The sequence below is a fragment of the Pseudopodoces humilis genome, chromosome 4, assembly GCF_049639895.1.
Source record: "Pseudopodoces humilis isolate 2021_Gansu_Grassland_sample_001 chromosome 4, ASM4963989v1, whole genome shotgun sequence".
Lineage (NCBI taxonomy): Eukaryota > Metazoa > Chordata > Aves > Passeriformes > Paridae > Pseudopodoces > Pseudopodoces humilis.
In genome coordinates this window covers 75,399,944-75,417,436 of record NC_142203.1, presented here as the reverse complement: position 1 = coordinate 75,417,436, position 17,493 = coordinate 75,399,944, and the positions used below count along the sequence as shown (strand labels likewise).

The 17,493-nt window shown below is 42.9% G+C and overlaps 1 protein-coding gene across 9 annotated transcripts in view; it reads left to right on the top strand.

The window, feature by feature from the left end:
- PIAS2 (protein inhibitor of activated STAT 2) overlaps positions 1 to 16,217 on the top strand; it is a 30,363-nt gene extending 14,146 nt beyond the window's left edge. For 2 of the 9 annotated variants that reach the window (XM_088054081.1, XM_014257048.2), the window contains exons 3-14: positions 415 to 499; positions 1,114 to 1,164; positions 1,259 to 1,349; positions 4,370 to 4,504; positions 6,413 to 6,518; positions 7,080 to 7,153; positions 7,997 to 8,157; positions 8,679 to 8,812; positions 9,206 to 9,377; positions 11,580 to 11,719; positions 13,536 to 13,573; positions 14,240 to 16,217. In XM_088054081.1, the coding sequence (XP_087910207.1) occupies positions 415 to 499; positions 1,114 to 1,164; positions 1,259 to 1,349; positions 4,370 to 4,504; positions 6,413 to 6,518; positions 7,080 to 7,153; positions 7,997 to 8,157; positions 8,679 to 8,812; positions 9,206 to 9,377; positions 11,580 to 11,719; positions 13,536 to 13,573; positions 14,240 to 14,428 (1,376 nt within the window). In that variant the 3' untranslated portion in view covers positions 14,429 to 16,217. Of the gene's footprint in view, positions 1 to 414; positions 500 to 1,113; positions 1,165 to 1,258; positions 1,350 to 4,369; positions 4,505 to 6,412; positions 6,519 to 7,079; positions 7,154 to 7,996; positions 8,158 to 8,678; positions 8,813 to 9,205; positions 9,378 to 11,579; positions 11,720 to 12,213; positions 12,273 to 13,040; positions 13,203 to 13,535; positions 13,574 to 14,239 lie in introns of all 9 variants that reach the window. The other 7 variants (XM_088054082.1, XM_005528085.3, XR_015772382.1 and 4 more) reach the window with 6 other exon arrangements.
- Positions 16,218 to 17,493: the final 1,276 nt, after the last annotated feature.

The following is a 17,493-nucleotide window of genomic DNA, read 5'->3' as shown; positions in this document are numbered from 1 at the left end:
AGCTGTGAACTTTCCAATTGTCCATTAATAACTTCTGGTGCACATGTTCTTCCTGTAGTACCTTACAGTAGTTATTTGCATCTCTGCAATATTCCTTTTGTCAGGTATCCAGTGAAATATTTTGTTGTGTATTTGTTTGAACCTTCCTCCTTTGGGAGAAAGGATCATAACACAGTGTGCCAAGCTGCTTTAGTACTGAAGTGTAACGTGATATTAAATCATCTGAATGTAGTTTAATGAAAGATTTGTTCCATTATTTTTCTGTTAACGGTTACATGCAGTTCAACCACCATTCAAGTATATTCAGTGACTTATGCCTCGTTCCAGGAAAAGCTCAGCTGCAGATCCTGTTTTAATCAACGGCTTTAATCACCATGGTTCAATTTCTTTTGTGTCTTTTTTTTCTTCTTCTAGTACAGAGCAGTATTCAGAGGTTCCAGGAGAAGTTTTTTATCTTTGCTTTAACACCTCAGCAGGTCAGAGAAATCTGTATTTCCAGGTAAGAAGTAAGAGTGTGGTACAGTGTAGGTAAACCTCTACAAAATTTCTGGAGAAAGTGTGAGGTTTTGGTTCACCATATGCATCACTCTGCAGCTGCAGAATGATAATCCTTACTAAAGTTACTCTTGAGTTTATATCTGTTCTGTTTCCTTCAGGAGCAACCTATGCACAGAATTTGTGTGCATTTTGTGAAAATTATACCCTGTTAAAGAATTAACAATTACTCAATTCCAGATAATTGTCACTGTTTAGAGAGGTTGGAAGCTTCCTTCCCTACATTTCCCCTGGCTGCAGGAATGGAAGCCTGCTTTTCTGTTTTTTTTCCCAGGGCTGATGTAAACTATGGGAATTCATAGGTGCTTTTTCATCCCTGGCAGCATCCTTCTATATTGTTGCTGTGAACTTTTGAGGGAGGATGCTCATCCTGAACTTGTGTGTAACTTGGCAGTAGTTAAACAGAAATGTCAATTTTAAGGTCTTTGTAGCTCAATAAACCAAAAATAAGGGCAGAGTTTAGTGATGCTGGGGAAGGTGTGTCAGTTGTTTCTCTGTATGGCTGCAATATGAGTCCTGCTAAGTGTGTACTTCTCTTTTTCTTTCTCTTTGTCACAGGGACTTCTTGCCTGGAGGCAGGAGAGATTACACAGTCCAAGTTCAGCTAAGGTATGTTTTGTGTAGTGTTCTCTGAAAACATAATTGCCTGATGGATGTTTGTGGGGACACTTAAAAATGATGCTTTCTCTTTCTGTGGATACAGGCTATGCCTAGCAGAGACAAGCTGCCCTCAAGAGGATAATTATCCTAATAGTTTGTGCATTAAAGTAAATGGAAAGCTGTTTCCATTGCCAGTAAGTATGTATGTATGTATTAGTGGCTTCTTGGTGACTTGTGGAGCATGTTCAGCTGCTTTTTTTCTGTAGTGTTAGCTTGCAAAAACAGTCAAGCTGTTTGTTATCACTCAGATTTCTCTAATGTTAGGCATGGAGGTTGTACATTTGCTGTGTGAGATAGCCATTACTGCTGTTAATCATATTACAACCATTGCACGGACTTAATGTGATTAAGCCCCCTATAGCAAACCTTGTGTTTTGCTGTTAACATAACTAAATAATTTAAAAACAATCCAGTTGTCTGCATGGAGAATGCTCCTCACAGGTGCTCAGAGTGAGTTTGAGAGTGGTAGTCCTCACTGTGTGGGCTGCCTGTATTTGTGATAGGCTCGAGTTCCTCCTTTTCCTGAGGGAATGGCATCAGCCTCTTGCGTGCCACTTGTGCACTGCCCTCTCTGCATCTGTCTGGAGAGCGCAATTTATTGTGGGGCTGAAGAACAGACAGGTTTTAGGGTTCCTAGCATGTGCTGATATTGTAACAGGACACTCCTGGCAGTCACTCTTCAGGGGTGTCTGACGTTGCAAAAATTAGTACAAAGTCACAGGGTCATCTGGAGGCTTTCCACAGAAAGGGGAAAAGCTCTCTCATCCTCAAAATATCTCTGGAATTGCTTTCTCTCTCTTTTCTTTCAGTAGAACAGAGAGAAGCTCTTGCATAACCCATTCAGAAATACTTCTTGAGGCTATAAAGGGTAGAAAAAGTCATAGAACAGAGGTTTTTTCAGTAGTGGATTTGGAAAGATGCTGTGTGGAGAGAGAAGGTGTGAAACCTCTTTTTCAGAATGTTTTTAACCACCTTGGTGTGTCAAATGTATTGTCCTGTACCCTCCCTCCTCCCCTATGCAGTTGTGACTGCTTTTTTTTTTTTTGCCCCTACTCAGCTTAAATGAGACTTCTTAGATTCTTTTCCTCCTACTTGAGTCTTCAGTTTATAAAAGGGTTTCTTTCTTGTGTTTTCTGGTCAGTGTTTTCTGCAAATGCTGGTTACATTCTGTGTAATAACTTTGAGACTTTGAGTGTTTTCTCTTCTGCAGATTGTCTTTCAGCAGCCAGCAAAAAAGAATTTGGTCTGATGTCATCTTATGGACATCAGTGTCAGCTCATTCTCAGTCTTGTTAAATAGATTGCACCCTGCTGTGCTCTCCATTTTGTGCCTAACATGTCACAGTTGTAGCAGAAACTACAACTAATCTTGGATTATTACTTCCTTTAGACCTAAATCCTCTAGGTTCTTCTTGAACATAAGGTGATTTTTTTTAATCTGTTCAGCTGAACTTTAGGTGAGAAAGTGAGTAAATCACTATGGTCTTGGCAACTTGCCTTCCCCTCCTCATTCACTATGAGCTGAACGACAAGTAGAGTCTCAGTCTGAGTGCTTCTGAAGACTTTTTTTGTTGGTTTGGTCTCTCTCTGCATCATCTGGCACTTCCTTTCTGTTGCAGGAGGCATAAGGTAACTTCTTTGCCTCAAAGACCGTGATTATCCATTGCAGTAATGTCAGGTGATTAACCAGTGATGCCAGCTTCTGTTGCCTGCTTGCACAGTTCATAAGTGAACTTCTGTCTTTGCCTGGTAGGATAGTTCATGCCTCTGCAAAGGTCTGTAAATTATTCTGGGTCATCTCCTTGCCTGCAATCATAACCAGAAGCTTCAGACAAATGCTGTCTGTCTGCCAGTACTGCACTGGGTTGTGCTCATGTTTGCACCATGTTTCCTTGTATTCTGCATCTGTGCCACTGGAAAAAGCCAGATAAATGAGCAATTAGACTTTCTCTTGATGAATTTCTTTGCTGTAGCAGATGATACATGTCTTGAGTAGTGTGGTTCTTTGAAGAACTTCGCAAGACTTCAAGGCCCAAATAATATTGCCAGTTTCTTGCCACTACAGTTGGCAGCCTGCCTAAACACTGCTTGACCATGGTGGTTGGGAGGCAAGCAGAATGCTCCTAGAGGGACATGAAGGGAAGGCTCCAAATTGTTGTAGGAGTACGAGAGCGAATCTGTTCTCAAGAAAAAGCTCTGTGGAAGAAAACACTAAAAGCTTCACTGAAATGAAGCACGTGCACTGCAGAATCTCTGTCTGAAAAAAAAAATAAAAATTGGGAAATTCAAGGGAACTTGCTCTCTGGAAATGCATCAATAAGGTCTGTTCAAGAGGCTGAGCTGCATCTTGCTGGCATCCTTCAGGTGCAAGATGAGTTTGAGATGAGTGACTGCAGGCAGGCTGTGAGCTCAGAGCAGGGATTCTCAGGGTAGCTGTGGCTGACTGGCTTGTTTTCACTGTGACAGATGCAGGGCAAGAGGAATAAGCTGCAGGCTTATTGCATGACGAGAGCATTGGAACTGGATGATCTTTAAGGTCACTTCCAACCCAAACCATTCTAATTCTGTGATCTCCTAAATACACAGCTGGTACTCCATGTGCAGTCCTTCTTCAGGGACCTTGGCAGAGGACAGGTGACACCTGTTGCTAATGGGGCCAGGTGTAGTTGATACAAGGCAGATTAGTCACTGAGGAGATTGGGAGCTCTTGGAACAAGGTGTAATTGTTTCTTAATCAGTGAAGTGGTTTCACTGTGTGAAACACTCAGTTAAGTCTTCATTACTTGCTCTGTTTGTCACTAAGGCTTTGACCTTGTGATGTTTCACTCTGTTCAAGTAGGGCATGGGGGGAAGAGGACAAAGCATCCACATGACTTTTTACTCTTCCAGTGAACTTACCTGGACCCAAACTATGTTCTCTTTCAGCTTTCCGGCACTTCTGTAAACCCTTTTAAAACAACAAATGCCTTATAACTGTGTTTGACTTAGGGTGATCTACTGTGAAAGACTGATGTTTCTCAGAATAAATGCTGAATTTGCTCTCCAGCCTCTGAGTTTGCCTGCTTCTCATAGATCTGTTTAACAAGTATGTGTCAGCAGTTTCAGAGTACAGTGGGAAGATGGGGTAATACATCTATTGTCCTTTTTTTCCACAGGGATATGCTCCACCACCAAAAAATGGAATTGAACAGAAGCGACCTGGGCGTCCCCTGAATATTACATCTCTGGTTAGGCTGTCATCAGCAGTGCCAAACCAGATTTCCATCTCCTGGGCTTCTGAAATTGGAAAGGTAACTTAGATGTTCTGTAGGATGTGGGAAGTGATCTAAATAACCTGTTGGAGCATTCCTGCTCCCCTGCTGCCTAATGTGGTTGGAAAGTGTTTCATGTTAGATGGCTGAACTTATCGGTGCCAGGAAACAAAGTTTGCTCTAGAACTCTGGTAGTTTGCAGTAACACATGTGAGATTCGCATACAGATGGAAAAGTCTGCTTTTAGAGTTTGCCTGAAATGCATGTCAAAAATAACAAAGTCTTTTTGTGATGTGAATAGTAAATCCCCCTGTAGATTTATTAAGGAAAGAAGAGTGCAAGGAATTTTTAACTTCATCCTAGGTTTAAATAACTGATACAGAGCTTTTTCAGCTGTTGTCAAGTTAAGAACTACTTATTCCTTATCTGTGGCTGGTTGTGTAAATTCTGGATGCAGTTATCGAAGTAGTTTTCTCTACCAGCTTTTATTCAAAATCAAATTATCTGGACTGAAAATATCATATATTTCAAAGAGACTCCAGTATAAGCTTTTACATTAAAATTTTAAAAAGGAATGGGATTGAAAATTAATGTTCAGAAAATAAATGACGGGCAGTGCTGACATCAAAGGATGATTTTTCTAGAACAGGGATGGAGACTAAGATCTGAGCCATTGCTTCCCAGTCAAAGCACAGAATCTTAAAATGGTTCCAGTCCTGTGTGTGGTCTTGGCCTCTCATGCTGATGCCTGTTAGCTTTCCTCCCTGTATTGCCAAAATATACTCTGATGGAAGCAGATGACTCGGAATGCTTGGACATCCTCCCCTTGCCTTGAGAGGTGAAGCGAGTTCGTGGCTTAGTGCTGGTGCCAGAATCCACTGCTTTTCATCCTCAAAGTGAGACCCTGGGGAACAACACAGGGTGTCACATAAGGGCTTCTTGGTGTGGACTGGGCTGATACTGGAGGGCTGCTGAGCCAAGGGGACATAAACCCCTCAATGCTGGGCAGACTTGAGCCTATAGAATCCTCTCTGTGAGGCAACAGGTGGTCATTGTTTAGAGAAAAAAACCAAAAATCTGGGTTTCTTAGTGGTTTAATGTGCAATTAGAACGCTTTTTTTGCTGCTCTAGGTAAAAGCTGGTTTTCCTATAGGTGGTAAAGGGGGAGCAGGGCTGTAGGAGTTGTTTGAAGTTTCTGTGCAGCACCCAGGCAGTGCAGGAGCCATAGGATGGTGGCGTGCAGGCAGTGGAAATAAGAGGTCACAGGTTGTTCTTGTAACATGGATGAAACCATTATTATCCTGCAGCACTGGGGCTTGCAGACTTTTCATTAGTGACCTAGAAGAGGGAGTGAACACTGAACAAAAGAAGCTGACAAGTGGTGTGAGTTAAGGAGGAGTAGAAAATGCTGGGGAACGGGGCCAGGCTCAGCAGAAAGGACATGGTGTAACAAGGCTGGGCTTAGAAGGACAGAACAAGCTAAAGAAAAGGTACAGAGAAACTGGGGCAGCTCTGGACCATCTGAAGCTGTTGTTTGTACCATAAAGACCATTTATCTTTTGTCAGGTGATTCTTTGAGCTCCCCACTGACACTGGAAAAAAGGGGAAGATTAAGGAGACAAAATGTGAGAAATTCTTAAAAGACTACATATATGAAATGTCACATACGATCTTTCTAGGAGAAGAGCGCAGTCTCTCTCTTGGTTGTGGAATTACCTTTTAATTCAGTCAGAAGTGGAGAATGATAATTAGACCTGATTGGCCAGACAACTCTGACAGTGTTGGACTTCCACAGAAATGAAGTTGTCTGTCAATGCTCTTAATAATGATTAAGCAGAAAGTCACATTTTTGTTTTTACTGTATGCTACAACTAGTATAGTCATCTTTTGTCATAGTGGGAGTACTGTATGAAATCAATATTTAATCATTAATCCTTCTTTTTGTAGAATTACTCCATGTCTGTGTATCTGGTTCGCCAGCTTACCTCAGCTATGCTTTTGCAGAGGTTAAAAATGAAAGGTATCAGAAACCCTGATCATTCCAGAGCACTAAGTAAGTAATTAACTTGCCTCTCTGTACTTTTGGGGGGTGGTTAGTGGCTCTTTAAATCTAGAACTGGTAATACAGAAGAAATTTGCTGTATTTTGAGAATGAAGTCTGTGCCCAGGGTTTCACAGGTTCTCTTGGTTGTTGGTGAGGTGTCACTCTCTTTTTCAGTGAGGGTTTTTAGGGACCATACTCAGCCATCGCATCTGAAATATAGTTATGGGAATGTCACGAGCACCTCTTAGTGTGCTGGGCTGTGAGATGCTGCTGGTGTCCTGAGTTCTCTTCACTTGTACCTCACTCACTCATAATGGTTTATTTGGTCTCTTGACATGCTGGATTGAGTTTGCTCTGTGTGGGTGTTACTGCATCTGCAAACATCACAACATCTGATAATGTGATGCAGTTTGCCAGTTGCTTGTAAGTAGTGAAACTGTTGTTGTGTATGAACTAGTTTCCTAGATTAATTTGTTTAGACAACTGAAAGAAAAGTGCATGAATTGCTGAATTAAGGTTAGCATTTGAAATAATGACCTCTATGTATAACTTCTTTATTTATTTTAATAGTTAAAGAAAAACTAACTGCAGATCCTGATAGCGAGATTGCCACAACCAGTCTGCGAGTCTCTCTGATGTGTCCTGTAAGTTTGGCTGGAAATTTCCAGATAACAGATTCGTATTTTCATCTGTAGTGCAGAATCGGGCTGCTTTTCAAAGGCCTTGCTTTAGAAACCTCTCTGGGTTTACATTAACAAGCCAAGATAAAATAGTGGGGAGAGGGGTGCATCTACAAGCACCTGATCATAGCAGCAGTAACCCAGCTGTGATTTAGGACTGTGAATGCCTCAGCTGTGATGCACTGAGTCAAGCTTCTGCTTGTGTACACTGAGGCCTGTAGGATTAATCTCTTATACTGAGGTGCTGAGCCTAATCAGAAAGGCTGACAGAATAATTAAAGGATGGAGTGATAATTAAAACCTCTTACCTCCTCATCTTGGTGGCTTTGCCTGTACTGTAGATACAGTAGCAAATGAAAAAAAAAAAAAAAGGTGATCATTTTATAACATGCTAATGCTGCTGTGGGGGTTCTCTTCCTAGGTAGAAATTGGTCATTCTAAATGTAACAGGTACCTGGAGCTCAGGAAAACACCTGAAATACTGGGTTAAAAGAAAATCATAGAAGCGGGTACTTCAATAGATTGTTTAATAAAAATGAAATCCTGTAAACATTGTTACAGGTCCATTAGAAGTGTTTCTGACTGTTCTCAGTGTGGTGAAGCCTTGGAGCAGGGCTTAATTTTTCATTTAGGAGCACTGTGTGGGTGCTGTGATGAGGTGGATTTACTTGCAGCAGCCTTAGCCCCAGGCACTTCTGTAATGAGCAGGAAGAGTTGTTTCACCAAATGCCTCTGGATTCATTGTTAACCATTCAGGCCCATTTCTTGGTCTTCTGTTCTGACACCCTTTAAATGCATCTTTTGCAGCTGGGAAAAATGAGACTGACAATCCCATGCCGGGCTGTGACTTGCACACACCTGCAATGTTTCGATGCTGCTCTTTATCTTCAAATGAATGAGAAGAAGCCTACCTGGATCTGCCCTGTCTGTGACAAAAAGGCAGCGTACGAGAGCCTAATACTGGATGGGTGAGAGACTGGCTTTGCAGATTACACAATTACTTAAGACTTTTTATTATGTATTCAGTAGCTACTTTTATGACTTGAGGTTTAGCCATTTCATACTGTTTTTTGTCAAAATACTTCAGACTGGAGGAACCATTAGACTCCATTAGTTTCTCTTCCCATAATGAATTATGTAAGTTATCTCCTAACTGCACCGTCAAACTCTTGAGTCTCAGTGTATTTCCCTCTGGAGAAATATAAGTGCAACATCTAAGAATAGATCTTCCTTTTACACATCTCTGTCCCTGAAAGGTGTTAACTTCAAAATGTAATTTCTAACTCATAACAATTGTCTAACTTGGTTCCAAGGATAATGGTTTCTGCTTCAGTATGGAAATCTGTGCATTGCAGTAGTGTTGGAGTTGAACTAGGGGGAGAGGAGACACAGTGGATAGAAGTGGACATAATTACCTTTTTCTCTGTGTCTCCTTTTCACTTAGAATAAAAATGTCACTTAGAATCAAAATTGAAACTTTATTTTTCAGCCTCTTTATGGAAATCCTTAATGAATGTTCTGATGTGGATGAGATCAAATTCCAGGAAGATGGCTCCTGGTGCCCCATGAGGCCAAAGAAGGAAGCTGTGAAAGTGTCAAGTCCACAGTGCACCAAAATAGAAAGTATGTACATCTGGCTACTGGTTGCAAACCAGCAAAGTTTGTTTTGTGGAGGGCTTACTACTTCTAACCTTCCTGTAATTTGAACTGGGAAAGAAAGGGTTGTGTCTTTAAGAGTGCATTTTTGGTCTTTGTCTTTGCTCTTTATAATAATTAAAAAAATGAAAGGTTGCTTTTGTTTTACATCCTTAAAATAAGTGAAAACAAAAGTTTGTTCTTTAATACTCTCAGTGTGACAAGGAAGAGTCATAAAGCAGGTACTGGGGCATAACATTCTTTGTAATGGCCAGGAGGGTGATCTATTGTACAGGATCTGAGTTCCTGGTTCTCTTGCAAATAGAAACTGCTGATGTCACCACCTTTTGGAGAACAATGATGTTTTATTTTCTTCTTCAGGTTCCAGTGTTGTTAGCAAACCATGTTCCGTGACAGTGGCAAGTGAGGTAAACAAGAAGAAGGTTGATGTTATCGACTTGACAGTAGAAAGCTCTTCTGATGAAGAAGAAGATCCTCCAGCCAAAAGGAAGTGCATATTTATGTCTGAAATACACGGAAGCCCAACCAAAGGGTTTGTCAATTTTAAAGTTAGTTGTTATTCTGTAGTGTCTCAGCTAAACTGATGCGTAGAGAAATGAACTTGGAATCCAGCTCTACGCTTGCAGAGGAGAATGTGTAGGCCTCTCCTGTAGAAGGTTGTATTGACACAGTAACTTTGTAGAGGTAAAACACTATTAAATAGATTTACACCTCACAAAAGACTTGCACTGACTGTTGCTGTGTTTGCAGGGACATTTTTCCAAAGAAAAGGAAGCTGACTAAGCTAGTGGGCAGTGTTCTTCTGAGAAAGTAGATTGTGTGTGCCAAGTGGAGGAACTTTATGCATTCTTGCTGAGTTAGTGTCGTCTTAAAGGCTTTTCTCTTGATGTCTGCTGTATCCTCCACCTAATCTGCTCTGGTGCCCAGGGAACAAGGCTGTGTTGTGTGTTTCATCCATCCTGTCAGTCTTGGAAGGGATCCACTTTGCTGTTTTGAATCAAAATGAGCTTTTCCTCCATCTTTCTGTTAAATTCTGGAATGTCTTAGATGCTGTTGTTGGCTGTGGTCATCAGTCAGTCCTGCACCTTGATTAGCACAACCAGCGACTTCCCAAGTCCTGTGGCAACTCCCTCATCTTTGTAGTCAGGCCTGACTTCAGCACCAGGCTTGACCAGCTTCTCTGCTGCTGTGCCACCTTCTGTCTGTCCTGATGTGTGTACCCCAGCTTGGGTGCTGCTTGCAGCTCCCGTGATGTTCCTGCTCTTGGCCCTTGGGGCACCCCAGATCTGCAGGGAGTGAGGCCACTGGTCAGGCTCACAGCACTCACTGCTCTAAGTTCAGCTTTTAGTAATGGCTCATCAGTTAGTGTTGCTGCCTGCATGAGGTGTGTGTTTGTCTCTCTGTGTAGTGGCTTATGACTTGTACTAAAACAATAATAATAATAAACCAAATCCCGTTCTGTTTTGAAGGTTCCCCTTCTGTTTCAGAAGTAATGAGCAGGTGTGGTGAGTCTCTAGTCCACAGGAATGTCTGTGTGATCCTTGGTGAGCAAGTAGTTGGTCATCTTCAACCATTTTCAGCAGTGATACTGCAATGCTGTTGCTTTTTTGTGAGGATTATGGAAGAGTCCTCCTGCAAGAGACTCTTCCTCACTTTTACAAGAAAGTGTAGCTACAAATACATCTCTTAATGAAGTTTCAGAAGGCACCAGGACTTCCTTCTATGCTCCTATGTTTGAGATGGCTACCTGCAACTGTAATTGTAGGAGGACTGACTTCTTTTCTCTCTATGACCCATGTGTTTTCCTTGTTTTTTGGGTATGGATATGGCATATTTTCGTTCTTCAAATCCAGATCAAAGCCAGGCTTTTGGGGTATTGCTTATCTCTTTCAAACAGCGTTGTCTGAGTGCTAGTTTTGGAAAAGCTGGGGTGTCTTCTAGAGGCAGCAACAATGTAGGCTGAAGTACAAGAGCTGCCTGAGAAGGGAGGTTCTGGAATCCAAGCTCCTGACATCAGAAGTAGGTTAACAGGTAGGAGTGTAGGAAGGAAGATGAGTGGATAACACTGGGGCTGAGGGAGTGATGTTCTGGGAGCAGAATTCTGTGTGTTTCCACCTGACTTGGAGTTCATGAGCTATTTTATGCACATGGCTGGTGCCAGGGCTGTGGTGGTGTTTGTAACAATGCAACCAAGATGTCAGGCAGCATGAGGGGAAGCAGAAGGGTTGTAGCATGCTCCTTGAGGGCTGAACTGGAGGCTGTGAGGAAAGAGAGGCTTATATTTAATTCCCACCTGCGTAATCTGTGTCATCCTGTGGGGCAGGATAATGGTCAGTTTTGCCCTTGGTGTAGCAAGTGGGCACTGAGCAGCAGTTCTGTGGAGAAATTAAACAGAGTGCTCGCCTTCTGGCTCTGGTCACCTGCACATCCCTCTGTGGGTGTTCACAGACACCCGTTTCTGTCTTTGACTTTGCCAATGACTCCAGCACTGTACTGTGTTTTAATGCCAACTTGCTCTTATGTCACAGCTGCTGTTGAGAGCCAAGATACGGTCATGTTATTATGAAGACTGTTATGAAAAAGGAAATTAGAGTGGAGTACTGTGTAGTGAGTAGCCATGCTACAGTTGTGTTGTCGCACGGTGACTTGTGAATGAGAGTGCACAGCAGTGCATGGTTTCCCTTGTGCAACTAACAGCCAGGTTGTTTGTAATCTCCCATGCTGTTTGAAACAGGGTTCTCATGTATCAGCCATCTACTGCCAGAGTGCCCAGCGTGACGACGGTCGATGCTGCTGCTATTCCTCCTTCATTAACAGACTACCCAGTACCATTCCATCATCCACCAATATCCAGTATTTCATCAGACTTGCCAGGTAGGTGCTGGTTGTTTTTTGTGTATGTGTTCTGACAGCAGTATTAATTTATGGGGTGGGTAGAAATTGGAAGAATTGATTAACTCTTTTTGTTTTTTTTTTTTAATGGAACAAGTCTATATGCAGTATGGCACTGATGTGATGTCTAGACAAGCCTAGTGCAGGCTGTCTGCCCATTTTCAGATTGCTTTTCGCAACAGTGATGTGACAAACACTGCTTTTGGGGTACAAACTGGCCCGTGAGCACGGCAGCCAGAAGCTGCTCTTGCCATGCTCAGCCAGACTATGTAAACATCTGGTAGTTACGTGTTGTAGAAGTGAGGGAGAGTAGTTGCTTGTTTTAGTTACTAGAGGTGTGAGGGTGCTGACTGATCCCAGCCCTCAGTGTAGTTACTCTGCTAGCTGATTGTAGTGGTGCTCTGTCTAGACTGTATGAAAAAGGTTAAGGTGAGCTACAATCTGTGAGCTGACCTCTATTGACTTTCTTTACCTAGACATACCCTAAATGCCTATGATGTATTCTTCAACACTGCTGCTAAATATCAGACAAAAGGTGGGGATACTGATTGTTTTCTATCCTGGCTCCTTGAAAAGAACACTGTGTATAGGGACTCTGGGGGTTCTCTTGGCCGGCTGTAACAAACCCAGAGCCCAGGAAGTGGTGACTTGTGGTGACAGGTGTCACTTTGGCCTCCTGTACTTCCCCTTTCCCTGCTCCATTGCCTGTCTCCATTCCTTCCCTGCAACATCTCTGGGTTTTTTCCTCTTCTTTCAGCACCAGTTTGGCAATGAGATGGATATCATTCCCCTTGTTTCTCTGTCCATTTTGGCTCCCTTACTGCTCCCTCCCTCCACTTCTCCCTTGTTAAGAAATCAGTTGTCTTCCCAAATTGCATAGGAGAATTAAGCTGAGAGAACAGAAGTCTAGAACTGTTGTCCAGCTGTTACAAACTGAAGTTCTAGAACTTGCACCGACAAAAGAAGCTGTCAGTTCTGTAAATGCAGCTGACCTTTAAAATCTCCTTCAAAATTTTTCTCTAATGGAGAAGAGGAGGAGAGATGTCCTGGGCGAGAAGAGATTTGGAGGTGAGGGGAGAGGGAGGGAGTATATCATTTCTTTCTGTTGGCATAGCAAACACAAGGCCAATATTTAGAAAAAAAAAAGTGGTAATTTCTCATTGGTTTCATAATTCTAAACATCTTGCCCTAAATGCTTACACACTAATGGTGTTTTAAGATGGACACTAGTTGTCACTGCTCTTGGAGGATATACATTGAACTACTTGTAGTTTCCTCTTCTTCATTCCTTTTATTTGTCTAGACACAAAACGGGGATGATATTAGAAATGTTTCCTTATTGGCTGCCCGTGGGTGGAGGAAGAGACCTGCTGCTTGTTTTTGGACTTGTGCATGTTGTGACTTTACTTCATTCCAGCATCTTTAATGTGATGACACTCTTCATGTCCCAGTTTGGCCGAGTCAGGTACAATATGCAGTGAAACTTGCATTAATGAACCAACAGCTCCAAATGGCAACCTCCATCTAAGCAACCACATTGAACCACCCTGCAATATTTCAGTGAATAATACATCATTATGTCATCCTCATTCTTAAAAAGAGCCACTTGTACTAGATAACTCGTTTTGCTGCTGCCTGAAGTAGTCGTTGAGAGTGGTGTCACAGTGGTATATTTCATTTAGAAACTCTGTATGAATTGCAAAATCTGTTCTACAACCACAACAAAAAAAATCCTTAGATTTGTTGTGTGTGAATAAAAGAGAGATGTGTCTGTTTATCATCCTTTTCTTCTTCCTAGGTCTGGATTTTCTTTCGCTAATCCCAGTTGATTCACAGGTATGTTTATGATCTGTTGTGGGTTTAATTTTCAAGTCTGATTTTTGTGTTGTTGTGCTCCAATAATTATCAGGGTGCCATCATCCAAACTGCATTTGCAGTTCACTTGCTTAGACCTAAACACAGACTGGGAAAAGCTAGCAGGTGCTGGTAATGAAGATGCATTAAAGGGGATTCAGTTTAGCCTTTCTGTGATGAATCCAGGCCTGGAAACTCATTCTTTATAATAGTTTGCCTTTTTAAAGTAAATACGTGCTCAGCACTAACTTGAATATACTCAGAATGTATTTGAGTCCCTGGCACATGCTGCACAGAGCAGCTTTGGCTTCCCCATCCCTGGATTTGTCCAGTTTGGATGGCGAATGCAGTAACCTGGGGTAGTGGAAGGTAACCCTGCCCATGGCAAGGATTGGGATGAGATGAGCTTTAAGGTCCCTTCTAACCCAAACCATTCTGGAGAGCAAAAAGGGGAGGGTGAGGGAGGAGGTTTGTGGCTGCCATCCCCAGTTGGTCACTGATTTGCAGAACTCTGGTTCTCTATGTGCCCGCCTCACCGAGGTCCCGCTAGGAACGTGTCTGGTGCTTGTTGTGTGGGGAAGATGTATCTTCAGAGCATACATATCCCTCGTGCAGTTAGTCTCTTCACTCTTCATTGTTTGTTTCAAGCAGTACTGTCCTCCTATGTTTTTGGATAGTCTCACCTCAACCTTAACAAGCAGCACGCCTGGCAGCATCATCACCTCCACCAGCCACCACGAGAGCAGCACGCACGTTAGCTCCTCGGGCCGGGCCGAGGCCGGCGTCATCACCAGCAGCGGCGGCGGCAGCGCGCCCGACATCATCTCCCTGGACTGACCCTCGGGGCAGCACGGGACCCCGCAGGCATTGCACACAGCTGCTGCTGCTCCTCCTCCTTCCCCCCCTCCCCACCTCGGAGCTCACGCTGATATTTATTGAAAGGATTTGCCTCCTGGGAGAGTGGGGTGAATTTTGTTGATGCTAGGAAGAGAAGCGATAGGATGATTTTTGGTTGGGCTTTTTTTTTTCTCTTTCCCCTGCTTGTTGAATAGCTGGTATAGAAGAGGCCCTTTTGACAATACATGCTTATGTTTTAGGTTTGTTCTGGGGATACTGACTTTCTGTTTTGTGGATTCCATAAGTGGTTTCTAATTCTGTTGTAAAAAACAGCAATAATGTAAAAACAAATGAGTTTTTTTTAAAATAAAGAAAAGCACTTACTCACTCTAGGACAGCAATTAGGACAAAGGTGCAGAAGTGTAAGAATTAGTGAATTTTTAATATTTTCACTGGGGCCTGTAATAAGCTTCATTAAGAGAATGAAGTTTTGAAATAGCCATGATATGTTCTATGTCTTGTTCCCCACCTCCCCCTTCCTTACCTGGGGACATACAGGAAGCCTCTATAAATGGAGTTGATGGGGTTCTTTTTTTCCTGGTTTCATGTTTTTTGCAAATGCAACAAGAGCCTAAGCTGTGACCTCTTCTTTTTTATGTTTTTTGAGCTAGGAAGGGGACAGACTATCTATGCAAACCCTTCATCACACAGTCTCTGTGCTGCCATGTTATAATTGGGACACCTTGCCACCACCAAAAACTCCCAGTATACAGTTAAGCGTACAGCTGCTTTCTCTGGCAGCTATAAGAAGTTGAAATAGGAATGACTTTCTCCAGTGCAGGAGTATTTTCTAGGATTTCCTTATTACAGTTTCTTTCTCTTCAGCAGCTGCTGTATTCCACGTGGACTGTGAGGGAGGCTTGGCTTTTTAGGAGATAGAAGCCATAGCTTCGCAGTGTCCCCACATAATTTTGAATTGTGTGTTTAGGGCTTAATGATGCTTTGCCCCGCATTTCCTGGCCTCCCGATTGTTGCTTTTCTACTTCAAAGGGAACAACTTCTCCCTGTTTTACTCCTCTAATGACCGTGCTGCTTTGTTAGTGTGTATGCAGTGTCTGCCCACACACCTGGGGATAACCTCAGCAGTACTGTATGTGGAAGAGGTTACAGACTAGGAAAACCAAGTAATTTCCATGGAGCTGGAATAATGGTATTGTCTATGTATGCTGAAATAACAGCTTTTTCAAGTGTTGTGTTTCTGTTAAGTAACTGTATTTGAGATTATTCCTTCCCTAATGACCAGATCTTACTTTTTTTTGCTAATTTGATGTTCCTTTTTTCTTACCTCTTTAGTTGGATGTCTGGTGCTTTTTGCCTTCCAGTACTGTTACAGTATTTGAACCAAGTACATGGATGAGAAATATTGAAACAGGATGTTTTGTAACTTTTGTCTGCCCTGTACCCCTATCTTTAATGCTGCATTACTGTTCTCTATTGCCTTTTTTGTATGATTTTTCACAGCAGTCTCGAGTTCACATGTTGGTCTTAATAGTGCACCCAATCTTTCTTTTCTTTTTTCTTATCTGTTTAATATTTTGTACCTGTTAAGTATCAGTTGTTAGCATGATTTATTTCCAATAAAACCATGCTTTTCATGAAGTTTTTCCTGATGGCCTGCGGCAGATCAGTGCTTTCTGCATCACCATTGCACGTCGACTTATAAGTAGAGTGTGGAAAGAGGTTCCAAGAGTAATTCTGAATAAAGGATTTAAAACTGGTCTCTGCTGAAGATGCTGTTTGTGCTCTTAACGTCAAACTCGAGTGTGGCTGAACTGGGCTGAGGGGATGTGAACACCTCATGTGTACATCGGAAAAGTGAAGTAAGGACAAGTGTCCATAGGATGTGCTCTAATCCACTCAGAGTGTAATAAAATACAGCTGTAATTTTGTAAATTACTGTGTCCCATGTTCCAGGCAGTAACTGGGGCTAAGGTAGGATTGTGTTCTTCAGCTGTTGTGGGCAGAGCCTGCATTTAACTTCAAACCTTCCAGAGCCATGACAGCAGCAGTGTAAGCTGAAGACATTTGAGCCTGGATTGTCACAGGCTGCAGTGTGAGTGCTTTTCCTGCAATGCCAGTAAGTGCAAGGCTTGTGCAACCCCTGAATCCTTTAACTCTGCTGAGGATGAAGGTGTACTAAGGGGTCAGAGCAGTGCACTGCCCCCTTCCACCCTCTTGCTTCCATAAGAGAGGAAGTTATGGGATGGGTGGGGAAGGGGACAGCTGAGGTGGTGCTTGCACCACTCCCATCCTGCTCAGCCAGTGTGGCTAGATGTGGCTTTGGTTTATTTTCCTTTCAACAAATCCTAAAACACATCAGAATGTCTGTCCAAACTAACTTTTAACAAAAAGAAGCTTGGACAAAAGGGTAGATAACTTCGTGCCTCTTTCTTTCCACTGTGGGAGTTTATGGTTGCTGCTTTGAGTGGACTGCATCAAATACACCTTTGAGCCAGCTGCAGAAGGGCAGCAAATTTTAACACACAAAGTCCCCCCTCCCTGCACAGATACCAGCATGCTATGAAAGCCTTGCTGCACAAACTGGCCTTTTTCCCATCACCCATTCATTTGCTCTTTTTTTCTGCAGTTTCTGGAAGTGAGCTAGCTGTTGAAATTTCTAGTGACAGAAAGACTGTGCTTGATTCAAGGCTCTCAGCCTGAGCTGGCTTCTGATTATCGTACTTGCCATCAGATAAAGCTCTTGGAGAGCCAGGGAAGCAGGACTTTGCTGTCCAATGCCACCACACCTGCTCCAGGAGATTGTGCAGCTGTCCAGCAGCAGGAACAGGCATTTCCTGAATAGGAAAACAGGGTGACAGCCCCAGGGCCATGCCAGTCCCCTGGGCTAGGACTGAGAAGGGAAGGGGAAGGGGCTGGAGCCCCAGGAGCGGCTGAGGGAGCTGGGAAAGGGGCTCAGCCTGGAGCAAAGGAGGCTCAGGGGGCCCTTGTGGCTCTGCACAAGTCCCTGGCAGGAGGGGACAGCCGGGGTGGGGGGTCGGGCTGTG